Raw genomic sequence first — 14,879 nt, 5'->3', positions numbered from 1 at the left:
TTTATAATTCCAAGACTTTGCAGTAACAAGAAAGAACTTGCTTGGGGGAAGGCTCTCTCATTCTTCATCTAAAGCTGAACATTCAAGGAATAGACACCCTTCTCACTTCAGTATACATCAAACCTCTACCCAAACCCTTCTTGCATCTTCTATTATCTTTTACAAAATGATTATGGAGAGAGCACCAAACTCTTCCGCAGTCCACCTCCTTCACGGACAACAAAGTTGCAATTTCCATCCAGGATTTTTTAGCCGTTTGACATTCTGTGTTACTTTGTGATTTATTGTACAAATGTACTTGATTCCTCACCAGATCACATTAACACTCCCTAAAATTCTACATATTGCCTGAAATTACAAAAAAAAAAAAAGGAAGCAAACTAGTTAAAACAAAATATCAACGTTGTTTTTTCTGCATAAAACATGACCACAAACTTCTGACCAATCATACGTCTGACCACACAGGGCTCTGTGCAAGACAGGGGAGGCAGATACAATTTTTGTCACCAAACTAAGTTAATGATTGCTGATCTTGACACTTCTGGTGCAGTATGGGAGAGCCTTAAGCTAATTCATGCATCAGACTACATGCAGTGCCACTGACACATCAACTATTAAAGTTTACATAAGCATTTATTCATTGCGCAACTGAAGAATCTAGATTGAAACTAAACGGATGGAAAAAGGGATACACACAGATAAAATTCTATGGATAATTGTTTCCTCGCCTTTGTCAGTCATTTAGGTATCTGACATGCATTTTGCATCATTAGAGTCAAACTGTGCTAGGCTTTTAGTGATCAACTTCAGCTTACAGTGCATTTCCACATCACACACCTGCTGAGCTGTCTATTAGTGCCTCACTGTGAATTTATCTTATACAACACCTCACACCTCCATGTGATTAGTCTTGTTGAGCCTACCATTAACTATTATCTATACCCACTTATTGTTGCAGGGTTGTGGAGGTGAAGGTGCCTATCTTTAGCGATCATTGAGTGAGAGGCTGGGTAAACCCTGAACAAGTCACCAGTCCATGACGGGACAAACAACCATGCAAAAAAAAAAAACACTCTTTTTGTGCTATTACAAGTCATATGTTAAGAGTAAATAGGAACAGGAAGTGGACTGTCCCCTCTGGGGTGCTGACTGACGCAAAGCCAGACCACCACATGAGCTTACCTGTAGATTAGTTAAATCAGGTTTTGAATAGTATCAGGCTCTCTAACATCTACCATAGAAAAATCAATATTGTTATGTAGATGTTGCAAGAGCCATCTTTGTTGGCAGACTTGCACAAACCTATTTGTTACTATCTGCGTCGCCGTGCCCTTCGGCTTCCACATTTGCTTTCTCACATGTTGGCTTATGAGCAAGCTTGCATAGGCTCCTTTAGTGTCGGATAATAATCAGTTTAAGTTCTGGGTTATTGTGCAAGGCAGTTCAGTGGGCTGCATGTGGTGCACACAAAATTATAGAAAGTAGGGCAATATTTCAGTCACACACAGTTGGTGCAGTGGAGGGTCACCAGGTCAGGCTATTCAAGCCCAAAAAGAGATTGCTTTGGGATGATGTAAATATTCTAATTTGATGCAGTCTTAACACAACTTTAGCCTATAAGACAAGATAGAAATTCAGCTACCCGACTGTGTTTCCTCAGAGTTTATTAGTTGGGGCTTTGTCAATAATGTATGAGCAGTAGAATGATGAGGATTAGGCATCAAATATTTACCAGCTCACTCATGTTGTATTGAGGGGAGTGTGAATGCTCTGAAGCAGTGTACAGTACAACCTGGTCAAATATCTAGAGGAGATGTAATAAAAAAAACTGCAACAGAGTGGAAGGTGTAGCTGTTGGTGAAAATAAAAGCTCCTCTTTCCATTGCCTTATGGAGGAGCTCCATGGTTTGCGTAGTAAGCTATTGCATCATGCTTCTATAATGGTAAAAAGAACATCAAGCTGGATGCTGAGAACCTTATAAGACGCTGTATGTGAGCGAGTGAATGATGACGCATTTGCCCCACATCACATTTTGTACTTGAGTCTTCGTCAGCACCTGGACTGGAGCAGGAAAAAGCACTGGCATCATGGAAAGTGGTGTGTGTGACAGTGAGGTGGGCAGTGGGGTATTTTGAGCACAGCGGCCACCTCAGATCTGAGTGCATAGGGATGCCTATGAGTTTAACAGGACAAGCCACTTCCGTTCCCTTTTGGCAGTCAGATGGCTGAATGTGATACTCAGCTCTAGGGAGCAGGCAGAGGTTATAGTTGCTATCCCTGACATCTCTGTGCAGAACAGCTGACTCTCCCCCGCCGGCCCCCTCCCCGTTCTCACCCCAATGGTATGAGAAAACCACAGGAATACCAAGGAAAGACGGCAGGTGGCCTTGAGATTTTTCCACAAACGTGTCATAAAAAAAACCATACTTCAAAGAAATGAAGAGGATTAGCATCCAGTTTTACTTAACCACATTCCCCAGAGACAAACTTGGAATTGAAGTGATCATTTCTACTTCTTGGACACAATTTTTAACTCTGGAAGCTAATATGTTGTATTTGAGTTTGTCAAGCGTATGTTTCGGTATCGTGTGACTGGGTGGGTGTGGGTGAGCTGAGACAAAAGGTAGACATTCTTCGTGTGAGACAACAGCTGATCATCTACTAACACATGCAGCCAGGGTTACTCATGCAGTTTTTGTATGACCCTTGAAGAGCTGCAGAGGCTTTTGGAAACACATCTCAACCAACAGCCAAATTGGAAACTTTTCAAATAATAAAACCAAATTCAAAAAGTAAAATTTAAAATGCAAAAGTATGAAATTGCATTTTCATGTTACAAATGATTTACCAATTTTTCTCAAGTGGAAATAATCAGTGAATATTATTGCACCATTCACAAATATTCTCTCTTCTTGCAGAAACTTTTAAAAGATCCTAAAATAAAAGAAACTAGCAGTTATAATTAAAATGCATTTTGATAAAAAATAAAAAATCTGAATAAAAAGTAGCAACTTGGATTATCATGCTTACTTAAGAGGTATTCCAAAAGGAAGTCTAGATCCTAATCAAAGATTCCTCTATCTCTCTGTTTCAACCTTGTAAAATATTTTAAAATAAATTTCCTTTTTAATACCATGGAAAGGCAGCATAAAGTAACAAGGATACTAACAATTGAAGCTTTCTGAGATTGTCATAGATTGCTAATTAAAAGTTCCTAAACTATTGTGTCAAATGAAGAAGATCAAAATATAAACTACAAGTGTTCCTAGGAATGTTTATAATACGGGAAAAAACTTTTTTTATTTAACATTACATTTTTCCCTCATTGTTAGATTTGTCTTAATTTTTCTGCCACAATAAGATTGTAATTTATTTTAAGACCTTTTATATTACCAGGGAAGGTATTGAGTTTAGAGACCTTTTTTGTAAATGTTGAAATTCCACAGATTTTTGTCTGAATAAGTGTGACTTCTGCGTATATTGTGTTTTTCTCTGGTTGTTCTGTTTCCAGGATTCAATTCTAACATCAATCTGCCAGGGAGGGAAGAAAGTGGCTCTGCACCGACCTCACCATCCCTGCAGCTGCAAGACAAGAACGCCAACAACCACTCTCTCCATCCCCCAAGCCCTGTCCCTGTGGAGAATGGCAACCAGATATCTAATGGTAACACCACGAGGCTTTACGTTTTACTATTTGCCTTCCTGACAAATGATCTCTTGAAATCATGATCTGCTATACTGTCTAGGTCAGCCAAGGTTTAGGGAGTTCCCTGTTTCTCTTCCATGAGTTTACGTATGACAACCTATTTAAGAAAAAGCAGGTTGCTCTCATCTTCATTGAGAAAAATCTAGTAAATGGCAACGTCCAGCCCTAGGGTCCAAAAAAGGAAATAAAAGCCAAAAATCAAGCATTTTGACATTTTGTTATGCTGTGACTTAAAGTAACCGAGTTGATAATGAATCCGTCTGCACAATATGTGAACTTAGCTTTTTGAACTGTTCAAGAAGTAAACAAAAAAAATTGTTTTAATATTTAAATATTGGAGATTTATTTGCTGAAATTTTAGCAAATGAATGATTATTATTTCTCTATGGTTTTTATTGTTAATGTGTTCATTTTCTTCAAATGGAATATGACCAAATTATTCAAGATACCTATCTGAAAAAAACTTGTATACTAACCATTAAAACTATTGATAAATAATAAATAAAAATGCAAAAATAAAACTTATTTAAAAGTTATTTAAAATATCAAAACATATTTTTTCTCGCTTCACTTTTTGAACAGTTTAAAAAGCTATATTTGTATGTTACACAATAAAAACTCAAAATTAACAAATTGAATAAGGATAAACACATACAGTAAATGTCAGACTGTGCCGGCGTCCTGTATATCCACTCAATATGTGGTTGCAGCGTGCAATTGAGGCAATCAGTCTGTGTCTCTGCTCAGGTGTTATGAAAGACCAGCTCCAGCTTGTCTGCTAGTCTGGAGGCTTTCGTCTTCCTCTTGATATTATTATTCCATAGAGTCTGTGCTGGGTTTAGGTCGGGTCAGTTTGTCGACCAAATCAAACTTAGACTTCAATTGTTAAAGATTTCATGCAACATTAACATTTTTTTTTTTTGAAAAACTTAATTTAATATTTTTATTGTGACTTACCAAAAATAAAGTCTTGAAATACTTCACTTCTTGTATGTAGACTCTCTATGATAACTGTGTTCATTTTTTTTAACTGAATTGCTGAAAAAAATGACCTTTTCGGCTGCTTTCTAATTATTGAGATGTACAGTGAAAAGAATGCCACTTGAATATTTTTAGAGCTGGATTTGACCTCCGACTGGGTGTTTGCTATTTGTGTAATATTCAGGATCACTGGAGGATGAGAGTCACAGCAAGTCAAACTCCAGCACCACCTCCCTGCACAGACATTTGGACAGCCATCATACTCAGGTAATCACACATCACAAAGCATTTCCATTCTAATATTTTATGCATAGCCCCAAAAATGGCGAATTGTTTGATTAATACACTAATTTTCCTTTCAGCTTTAGATTCTGTGTTTTTTTTTTTTATTATTATTATTTCAGCCTGTTAGCTCCAGACGCTGCCTCACATTTGCAGGCTTTGTGAAACCTTGGCCTTCATTTTTAGATCAGTTTGCTTACAGCCGGTTATAGACGCACAAACATTTACTCAAACACATTCACAGCCCCTGTAACGACAGATGTTATTGTGTTTGGGTTTGTTGACGAAGCGAAGGGAAAAAGTCACCTCCTTGGAACATCATGTACCTCTCCTGACACGCGAGCTTCTTCAGACACGACAGGCAGGTGTCCTGTTGCAGGATTAGGTTCGTTGTCCTGTCCACTCGAACCCAAACTCACACACATCTAAGTGAAAAACAGAGGCACAACTAACCAGTGCTATAATTATCAACAAGCCTAAAGCAGTAGGAAATCAAACTTGCATGATCCATGCCACACACAAAAAGTCCAAGGATAGAGCAAGAGAGATTCAAGCTCTCATAGTGATTATCATGTGCTGTAATTTCACCTCTGGCAAGAACTTTTTTTTCCAAAGATGACATTCAACTTTTCTTTATATCTGGGTTGTCATCTTCTAAAAATGGAGAAAGCAGTCCTGTGATTTACTGAAAAAAATTAACCAAACGACAGCATTCCCTGAATGTGACTCATTTAGCATTTAATGGTAGATTGATTCTTTGAATTTTCCCATGTAGAACATTGGAGATAAACTCTTAATAGCTCATGTCTGAAATATAAGATAGAACTGTCAGTAATATATGTTTATTTGTGAGATTCACTTCATAAATGTTTACAGATAGCCAGGTCTATTAACATATGTAAAAGTCCTCCATGGCAGTTTTACGCTGTTGACGGGTTTAGGGTTCTTACTCTCTCTTAACAATGTGCATCTTTTTTCATCCTGATCTCAAGATACAGTAATAATCTATATCTAAATTTTTGCAATTTCAAATGATTACTTTGAGTTTTATACACATTCACGAAACATTTTATCAGGTAAACATCTCTAATATTGTGTTGGACCGTTGTTTGCACTCTTCTGTCTGAGATTTCGGTGCATCAGTCTGAGGTGCCAATAACCATGCCACTTAAAGTCACTTTTGTCTCCTTTCTTCCTCTTTCTGATGCTCAGTTTGAACTTCAGCAATTTATCTGAACCATATGATAAACATATATCAGTCAGTTTTGTTCATCAAGTCAGTGCCCATAAACAGATATTTTAACTTTCTAAAGTTAGAAAAGTAATGTGTACTGGGTATACCAGGACAGAGGAAAGTCCCTCCTCCTGACTCTGACTGGTTGTTTCTAACCGAGCGGAGTATTTCTCCAAGTGGCAATAGGAGATCAGGGAGAAGCCAAAGGAGGTTTTTTGTTTGTTTTTCACTAATTATCTGTCTCACATTCGACTGTTACGTCATAGTGACAGTTTTAGCAAACATAAAAAATTATTTTTTATTAAATAAAAGTTACATACCGTACTCCATTGTTAAGGTCCTAATATATTGCATGTTGAATAGTATTCAAACTTCCACACAAAGTTTTCTCTCAGGAAAAACTAAAAGACTTTTAATATCAGGTTGGATTCGTTCAGCTAAGCTCGAAGCAAAAGAAATAAGCAAAGGACACGGTGTACCACTTTGAGACGAGCTCACAGGATTTACCTTTCATAGATAAAACTCCACAAAAGGTGTGAAAGGACTCTGTGTTCCTTCTTTAAAATCCTGCGACTGAAGAAACACTTTTCCCCTCCATTTCCAGATGACCTGTGTGTGAACGCAGGTAAAATGCTGATGCGCCAGCTTTCCTAGTCACAGTGTTTCTAGACGTCTGCAGCACCTTCCAAGTACGGAGAAGACTTTCTTTCTCTGCAATTCTAACACTTTGCTCTTTTATCCTTCATGTATTTTCCAGAGGGGGCATCTCAACTTTTCTCCATTTGGTGCAGGGGCTGCCCTCTAAAACAAAGAGGGTGGTCAGGGGGTCTCACCGGAAACACTTCCCATATATAGGGATGTGGTGAGTGTGTCACAGCCATGATGATCTTAAGCCTGACGGCAACAGCAGTGTTTTTCATAGAAATTCTGCGAAAATATGATACGTCCTCAGAACATTGGCAAAAAAGATTAATAGTCTGGTTATTTATGGAGCCTGGGGCTTTTATAAACAACTAAAGCCAAGGAAAGAAGATCATAATGTTCTGATAAACATGTACATAAAATCAGGAAGTCAAAATTGAGAAAAGCACTGCTTTTGCATAACTTCATCAACAGTTCATCTGCTCCCTTTTTTATTGTTTGTAGAGAAACCTCGTATTACCATTTTTTATATCTTAGAAGAAAACAGACTAGCTGGCATTCCTCATTCTTAGATCGTCAATGATACTCACTGGTGCTCACAGTAATCCCAGTTCAGTGATTGATTCAAGGCATAGAAATGTGATGCTCTATTTGTAAAATTAATTCTGAAAAGTCAACAAAACTCAAAATGCAGTTCCTATTCATCATTAGATGATTAAGCTGGCAGTCAAAACTCAACTGTGGAAATTGTTACTGAGGAAAGAACATTTATATCTTGAAAATGTTATTTGCTGTTTTGCACCATGGAAGTTTTTGGTCATTTTGTAAACATTTTTGGATACATAGTGAGTTTTTTGCCACAATCTTTATCCGCCTGGGAGCATTTTGCCAGCAAGCAACTGAGATATTACAGCAAAGTTGCTTAGTTTTATTCTTAGGTGCTCTTAACTTCTGTTTTACAAGATGCTGATTTTGGAAGCTTTGGGGCTTTTTGAAAAAAAAAAAAGTTAGATCCAGAAAATTAGGCTGAAACTCACAACTTCCCAAATGCAGGATGACTATTCTTCTCACCGGGCCACCGTCGCCCCAGAGTTAAGGTTGGCATTCGTAACACTAAACATTAGTACTATGAGGAGGGTAAGAAGAAATATTTTGAATGCTGTTTACTATAGCTCTGGAAGAGAAATGATAATTGACTAGAATTGGTATCAACAGAAGAAAACTTCACAAAAACCAGAGTTCAGACCAAGGCAACAAATCTCTGATCAGTCTTTGATTTTATTTGTTATTCACCTGGTCAAAATTCTCTGCTGTCTAATGTAACTTGATTTACCTATTAATCCATTTTCAGACTATTTTTTCTTATTTATTACTCTGGTGATTCATCTTATTAAAAGTTGGACCATATTCATATGTTTGTGTTTGTGTTTTTTCTGTCTTCTTCTATGCTCTGCTCATCACCGCAGACATGTTGCAAATACTGTGAGGAAAAGAAAAGAGAAAATACTTTTCTGATGGCTTTTTGGATCGGTTTTAATGTCATTAATTTCTTCATTAATTTCATTCTACGAATCACTTTTTTGTCTGTTAGCTTCATTCCAAACTCTGTTTGCGTAGGACTTTCATAGCTAATAAGAAGAAAGGATGCTGGAAGATAAAGGGGGCAAGCTAATTAGGAATGAATAGACTGGTTTGTATTTTTCCAAGAGCAGTCGAGGCTAATTATATAGCAAATTGACAGACGGCTGAGTGACTGAAGACAATAAAGATTGATAGTTTTGTTTATCCGTTCAGACAATGTCTCGGGAAAGGCAATGACATTTAAAGTAGGAGTCTTCACACGTTTCCTTCTCCGAACTGCACAGCACAACACATTCCCATTTCTGAAACGTATGAGAAGGACAAACAGTATGATACATTGTGGACCTAAACCCGCTGGTAAAAAAGACATTTCCAAGAAAAAAAAAAGCTCACACAGAAATGATTACTGACTTCTGATGTCATTGCCCCTTTCATCTTTAAAGCACAGTCTGTTCTGATATTCAACAGATTGGGACAAACACACTTTCAAAAAGTATAATATTCTTTTTAGACCATCATACTTTTTTTTTTTTTACTTTCTCTACAAATGTGGTATAACTTAAATCACATTTGGGACTGAGATACTATATATTCTTAGAATTTATGTGCTTAGTATTTAAAAAACTAGTATATAGAATTACCATAGATAAATGCATAACCCATAGATAAATGCATAACCCTTTTGACTGAATATTTTTAATTTCACAGTTGAGTTCTAAGATCAACTGTGATCAGAACAAAGACGTCACCTGTTTATTCTGGTTATTTTTGTTTTAAGTCAGATCTGTATACTCATCAGGACTGGGGAAAGGACGCAGGTGGTTTCAAGCTTTACCTGACCCAAACTCGTGCAGGTTGTGCACAGAATCTTCATGATATTCTGGCGGTTCGGTTTTTTCGGAATTATTATAAATTTTCTTTATGTTGTAAATGCTATATTCACATCATATTATGTTTATCGTTCCATTTTAAAAATTATTGCTGAAATGTGCAGCGTTCTCAGTCAGAAAGGTCACAAACTACAAATCTTTGAATATTTCCAATAGTTTCTGAGCCTTGTTGCATTCAGTCTATTTGTGTTTGTGTGAGTCCATGTGCAGTCATGCATTGCAGAAGGACATGGTGTTCCCTCTTGTCTACTGTTCCAGTAGCTGGTGTTCCTGCTTGGCACCACAGCACTGAATAGCCTAGCAGAGAGGTGTAAATTATGGATTAGATTCTTGTCTGCCGGTGCAGGCGGTCAATCTGAGTGTTTAATCTCATATGGATATCTGAAACATAATGCTCATCTACGTCACACCACTGCTTGTGTGTAATTGCTGTGACAAAGTGACATGTTTTGGAAAGTATTACAGTAAAAATATTTCAAGCTTGGACAAATCTGTTTGGTTGAAAGAATAACTTTTCTTTGAAGCAATTTGTTTTTCGACATCTCGGGTTAATACAAAATACATTCACATGTGATACAATTAGATGATTAAATTTAGATTATGGACTCGTTAGACATCCAGTCACCTCCATGTAATATCTGGTGAACGTATTGTGTGTAAACTACTGAGTGAAATAAGAGACTTAAACAGATGGAAAAAAGACATATGATGAATGTCAGCAGGAATAAATAAATGTAAGTTTGCTTTTTTTAGAAATAATAATAACTTAGATGCAGCGAAGTGAATTGATTTTCATCGTAGGGTTGTAGAAATACAAAATTTTTATAGGCTTTAACAAATTGGATTGTTTTTATTGCTTTTTCCAGATCACAAGCTGTGTTCTAAAGACTGTGATCAGTGACGAATAATCTTGCCCTGATAATCAGTAGACAATTAAGAAAAAAACAAAATTTCTTACAAAGCTGATCTCCACATAATTAATCTGTTGAATTCTAACTGAACATGGAAGTTTCTTTTTAATATTTTCTTGGTTTGGATTATCAACAAAAAACTGAGAATTCTTTTCAACCCATACAATTGACTTGAACATCAGTAGTGATTTGCTCTTATTTCAGTGGTTGAAAGTGTTTCTACATGTGCACATTTTTATTTACGGCCTGTCAGAAAAGTCCAAGACTAGAACTTGTGTATTATTTTTTTTTTATCCAGCTGTGTTGATGTAAAACCTGAACTTTTCATTCACATCTCTCATTAATCATACATTTGCTTCTTCATCTCATCAAATCAAGTAACATATGCTCTTCCTCTCTAATCCCAACCAAACTTCTTCTTCCTTCTCTAGTTGCTCCAGCGCCTACATCTGACCAACAGAGACGAGAGTGCCGCCCTCAGGGAGCTTCTCCGTTGGCAGCAGGTGCAGTGTGAGGGGCGGAGCAGTCACAAGCAGCGTCCGCCTCAGTCCCCACCCCTGCCCCCCACACTGCTCTGGACCAAAAGGAAGGCCTCTCCTTGAGCTGCGGTATCTGAAGTTACGTCTTCAAATCCTTTCGTCAAAGATAAACTCTTTGTTGTAAATTTGATCTGGGCCACCAACCTCAGTGCCCATGGGCTACGCTGATGAACCGAGGCCGAAGGCTAAGGAGCCTAGCCCCTGGGCTGGGGCTTCGGCTTCTCCTCTATTTGCACTGACTGTGGAAGGTGCTCTACCTGATATGACATAAACTAAGTGTGCAAAGTGTGTATGAATGCATAAACAGCTGTTCCTGTGAAAGTGGGTTTTATTATATGATCAAATACTTTATGTATAAAAAAAATAAGCAGACGTATAAGAGATTAAATTATTATAACACGTCTATTTATTTTCACCTAAAGGACGATGTCCATTTATTGGAGGCTGCACCTGAGAGCAAATCAGCAGTATATTTGTGGTGGTCAGATGCCGAAGAACCTCATGTCTCTCCAATAGATGGTCTTGAATTGCTGTTGCACACAAACAAGTTTCCTCCCCACAACATGGTGCTGATGATACTGTTGAGTTCCTACATGTTCACACCGGGGTTCTTGCATGCAGACTTGTGAAGTTTACAAGCAAACCCAACGCCTTTAGGAACTTCCAGGTTTTTAACATCCGTGCAGCTGGCTTCGACATGCTCGACTCCTAAGTGCTTCTGGTAACTCGGGCAGCAAGACACCAAGGGGTCAGGTACTTCTCGTTCTCGTTATTGACCAGCCTTGAATAAAAGCCCTGTGCCCAAATTCCAAACCACTGCACTTACCTTTACCGTGAAAAGGGAATCTAACAAGTTGCTAAAGATGCAAATGTTTTAGCAGACAGGTGTGTCGTTCATGTTGTGAACACGCGACTCTGTGCCAAAGTGATTCAAGTGAAAATACGATTGAAGTATTGTTGCATATGATACATACTATAAGCTCTTTAATTATTTGATGTACAGGCTGGTTTAAAAGAGTAAATATGTTTTATTGACAATGTGAACAGAGGAAAAAAGATTGTAAATAAGAGAAAAAACATGCAAAACTCTAATTGTGTGATAACATAAGCATTGTTAGGTGAGAGAATATGAGGCCAGACCTTTCTTTGATTGAGTCAAACACATTAAGTCCCATAGAAATAATGACAACTTTTGCTCAAATCTTCAAACAATTTATATTCTTTGACCTCTGAGTTTGTAAAAGCAACTTCTTTAAATTCTGGATTTGTTCATTAACGAATATCAGTTATCCTACTGATCAGAGATGCTGCTTCATCTACAAAATTAGTTCGATGAAGAGGAGACACTTTCAAAATGTTTTTTTTTTCTAGTTTCACCCACAACAGACATGGAAAGCCTGAATGTCATTAATTCTAGGCTTCAAATGATTTATTTGCGCTCTTCTTTTTCCATGTCAGTCTGACTATAGAGGATATAACCCCAATTATTCTGATACTTATTCATGTTTTTTTTTTAGCTTGCTCATTAGTAATGAATTAATAAGAAAAAATAAATATAGTTGGACTTTAGAGTTTGCGTTGCTGTTCTGAGCCTCTAATGTTTCAAGCTTCTAACAACGAAGCGGGGTTGTGTGTTCGGTGTCATGCTCACACTCAGATCAACTGGACTTCTGTGCAGATTCTTCCACTGTGTGCTCGTCCTGCACTGACCTCTAACCCCGAGTCCTTTCCGTCATCTCCCCCGTTTGACCCCAAACCACAGACCTTCTTTCCAGCTCAACCTGCTGCCCTCCTTCCTCTAACAGACGGATGAAACTGGCTTTACGGGTGTTTCCATGGTAACGTCATTGTAAATAGCGACTGGTGTTTGAAGTCCTTTGCTTTCATCATCCCAGAAGAGCATAGAGACTGAAATAAAAGACAAAAGACATGTATGATGTGTACAAATTCTGTTCATTTTAAGGACTCTGAGATTGAAGAATGTTTTTCGATTTTGTTGTTTTTTTTGTTTTTTTTGGGGGGGGGCGGAGGGTTTGATGCAATGAATGAGAAACTGGAAGAGATTTATTTAAAACATGTGAATATCTTCTTTTTTTACAATGACCTGTCTGTTACTGTGGAATTATTTTACGTATTTATTATCCAGATCCTGTTATGTTTTTGTTTTGTTGTATTTTTGTTCGTTTTTTTCCTGATGCAAGCCGGAAGATTGATTTAACAGTTGTTTGCTGCACAATGTTTATGTGGTGTAGTGGTTGATCTTTGTGTTGGGCGTGTCTTGGCAAGCCGTTTGATCTTGGGAGATCAGCCTAAATGGTTAACAACACTCAGTATCAATAGAGCTAATGGATTTCTCTTTGCCACTGATCACCCACAATGTGTCTGATTGATTTAGCCCTACAAATTAGCAGCACAAAGGTGCAAGACGACTTGGGAATCACCACCACCAGAGTTCTTTTTTTTTTTTCTTTCTTTTGACTGAATGCCGAAATGCAAACATTTATTATTTGAGCATCACTGATATTCTTTGTAGCTTTGTGAATTATTACTGGAATATGCTCTTGCTTCTAAAAAGAATATACTTGACTGCTTAATGTGAACTATGTCTTTGTTTGGAGTTCATTTTTAAAGTGAGGTAACAATGCAAAAAGACCGATTTACTCCATCATGAACACCTTCTGAGCTGCAGAACTAGAAACATTATCGAGGAGCAAATCTGATGCAAGCATACTAAGCAAAGATCAAGCTGGTGAACTCTGTTGATGCCCTCTGCAGGGTAAAACCTACCATTCATCATGAACAGTGTTCGGGTTTTCTGTGTGATTTTTGTGCATACCCTTAAACCATGAAATAAGGCTTTTACCTTGCATGATCGATATCTTTGCACTTTCCATAACATGCTTATGTTAGGGGGGGTGAAATGCAGATTTTCTAATGTGAAGAGTTGTTTTTCGCCACACTGTGAACCCTTCGCCTACCCCAAACACTAATTGTCCTCATTAAAGTCTACAATACGTATAACTGGCAGGCCGATTACTGCCACTCATCTCTGTTTGTCAGAAATCTATAAAATCATCTCTTCAGAGATCAGCTTTCTGGTGCTACAGTCAGTGTTAAATGGCCATTCTGTTATTGTTATTCTATTATTTCTGCGCCTAAATATGGGGTTTGTCACTGCCTTTCATAATTTTGTCATATGTTTGTTTTGTTTTTTATTTCTTTTTTATTGTGATCCTTCTTTTGTACCTGACATACAATATATTTTCATTTGCATATGTATGTGTTTGTGGAAAAAAACAAAAAGATTGTGGTATTTCATAAATATTATCCCAATGTTTTATAATTCTGTCTCTGTACAGCAATAAAGCACAATTGTGTCAATGTCAGTTTCTCTATGTGTAAAAAAACAAGGTTACACAAAGTTAAGTCTAAAGATTTATTTAGAGCTCATTTCCTTTCTTGAGCAATATCACATTATACATTATCTTTTTATTTGTATTCAAGTTTGCCACAGATTACATGAAATTGGTTGGGATTATTTTGTATTTTTATGTTGATGCCACTACAATGGTGTTGTGTTCAGATTGCACATTTTGCTACATTCTCAAACAAACTTATAGACACTTATGCCAACATTAAGTTCATATATAGCCCGTCAACTCACAAATATTCTGTAAAAATGCTTTTTTTGTGAAAACTGTGGGCAAATTGGAGATTTGTGGAAGCCCCATGTTTGTGCTTGTCTACGTTTGCATGTGGCACACAAGAAAAATTGTCCTATTTCATAAGTTCTTTTAGAAATCGACGTGACTTGTCGAAATCAGCTGTTGTTCCCTGAGGCATTTTCCGTGTCACCTAGTGACACCTTTGACGACGACAGAAACCTGCTAACGAAACATGTCAGGTATGTCTTTATTGACAAAAAGTTTAACAAGCAAAAGAACATAAAGAATATGTAGCCTAATAAACTTCACTAAATTGACTTAAAATATTTTGAAGCCATTTATTTCTATCGACTTCAAAAATCATGTGCTACCTTGTGTTTCATAAAATCTCAGTAAAATAAATCTGTCCCCAACAGTTCTGGTGGTCTATCTCGTCGTGTGCATGTT

At 37.3% G+C, this 14,879-nt stretch overlaps 1 protein-coding gene across 1 annotated transcript in view; it reads left to right on the top strand.

Moving 5' to 3' along the window:
* The window catches only part of myo16 (myosin XVI), a 95,485-nt gene extending 80,638 nt beyond the window's left edge, over nucleotides 1–14,847 (top strand). Inside the window, exons 33-35 of the mRNA XM_055031731.1 lie at nucleotides 3,513–3,665; nucleotides 4,873–4,955; nucleotides 10,660–14,847. Coding sequence (XP_054887706.1) covers nucleotides 3,513–3,665; nucleotides 4,873–4,955; nucleotides 10,660–10,830 — 407 coding nt within the window. The 3' untranslated portion in view covers nucleotides 10,831–14,847. The remainder of the gene's footprint in view (nucleotides 1–3,512; nucleotides 3,666–4,872; nucleotides 4,956–10,659) is intronic.
* The last annotated feature ends 32 nt before the right edge of the window (nucleotides 14,848–14,879 follow it).

This window comes from Poeciliopsis prolifica, unplaced genomic scaffold, assembly GCF_027474105.1.
Source record: "Poeciliopsis prolifica strain line A6 unplaced genomic scaffold, Auburn_PproV2 SCAFFOLD007, whole genome shotgun sequence".
NCBI classification, from domain to species: domain Eukaryota; kingdom Metazoa; phylum Chordata; class Actinopteri; order Cyprinodontiformes; family Poeciliidae; genus Poeciliopsis; species Poeciliopsis prolifica.
The sequence above is the reverse complement of the archived record's forward strand: the minus strand, read 5'-3'. Positions and strand labels throughout refer to the sequence as shown.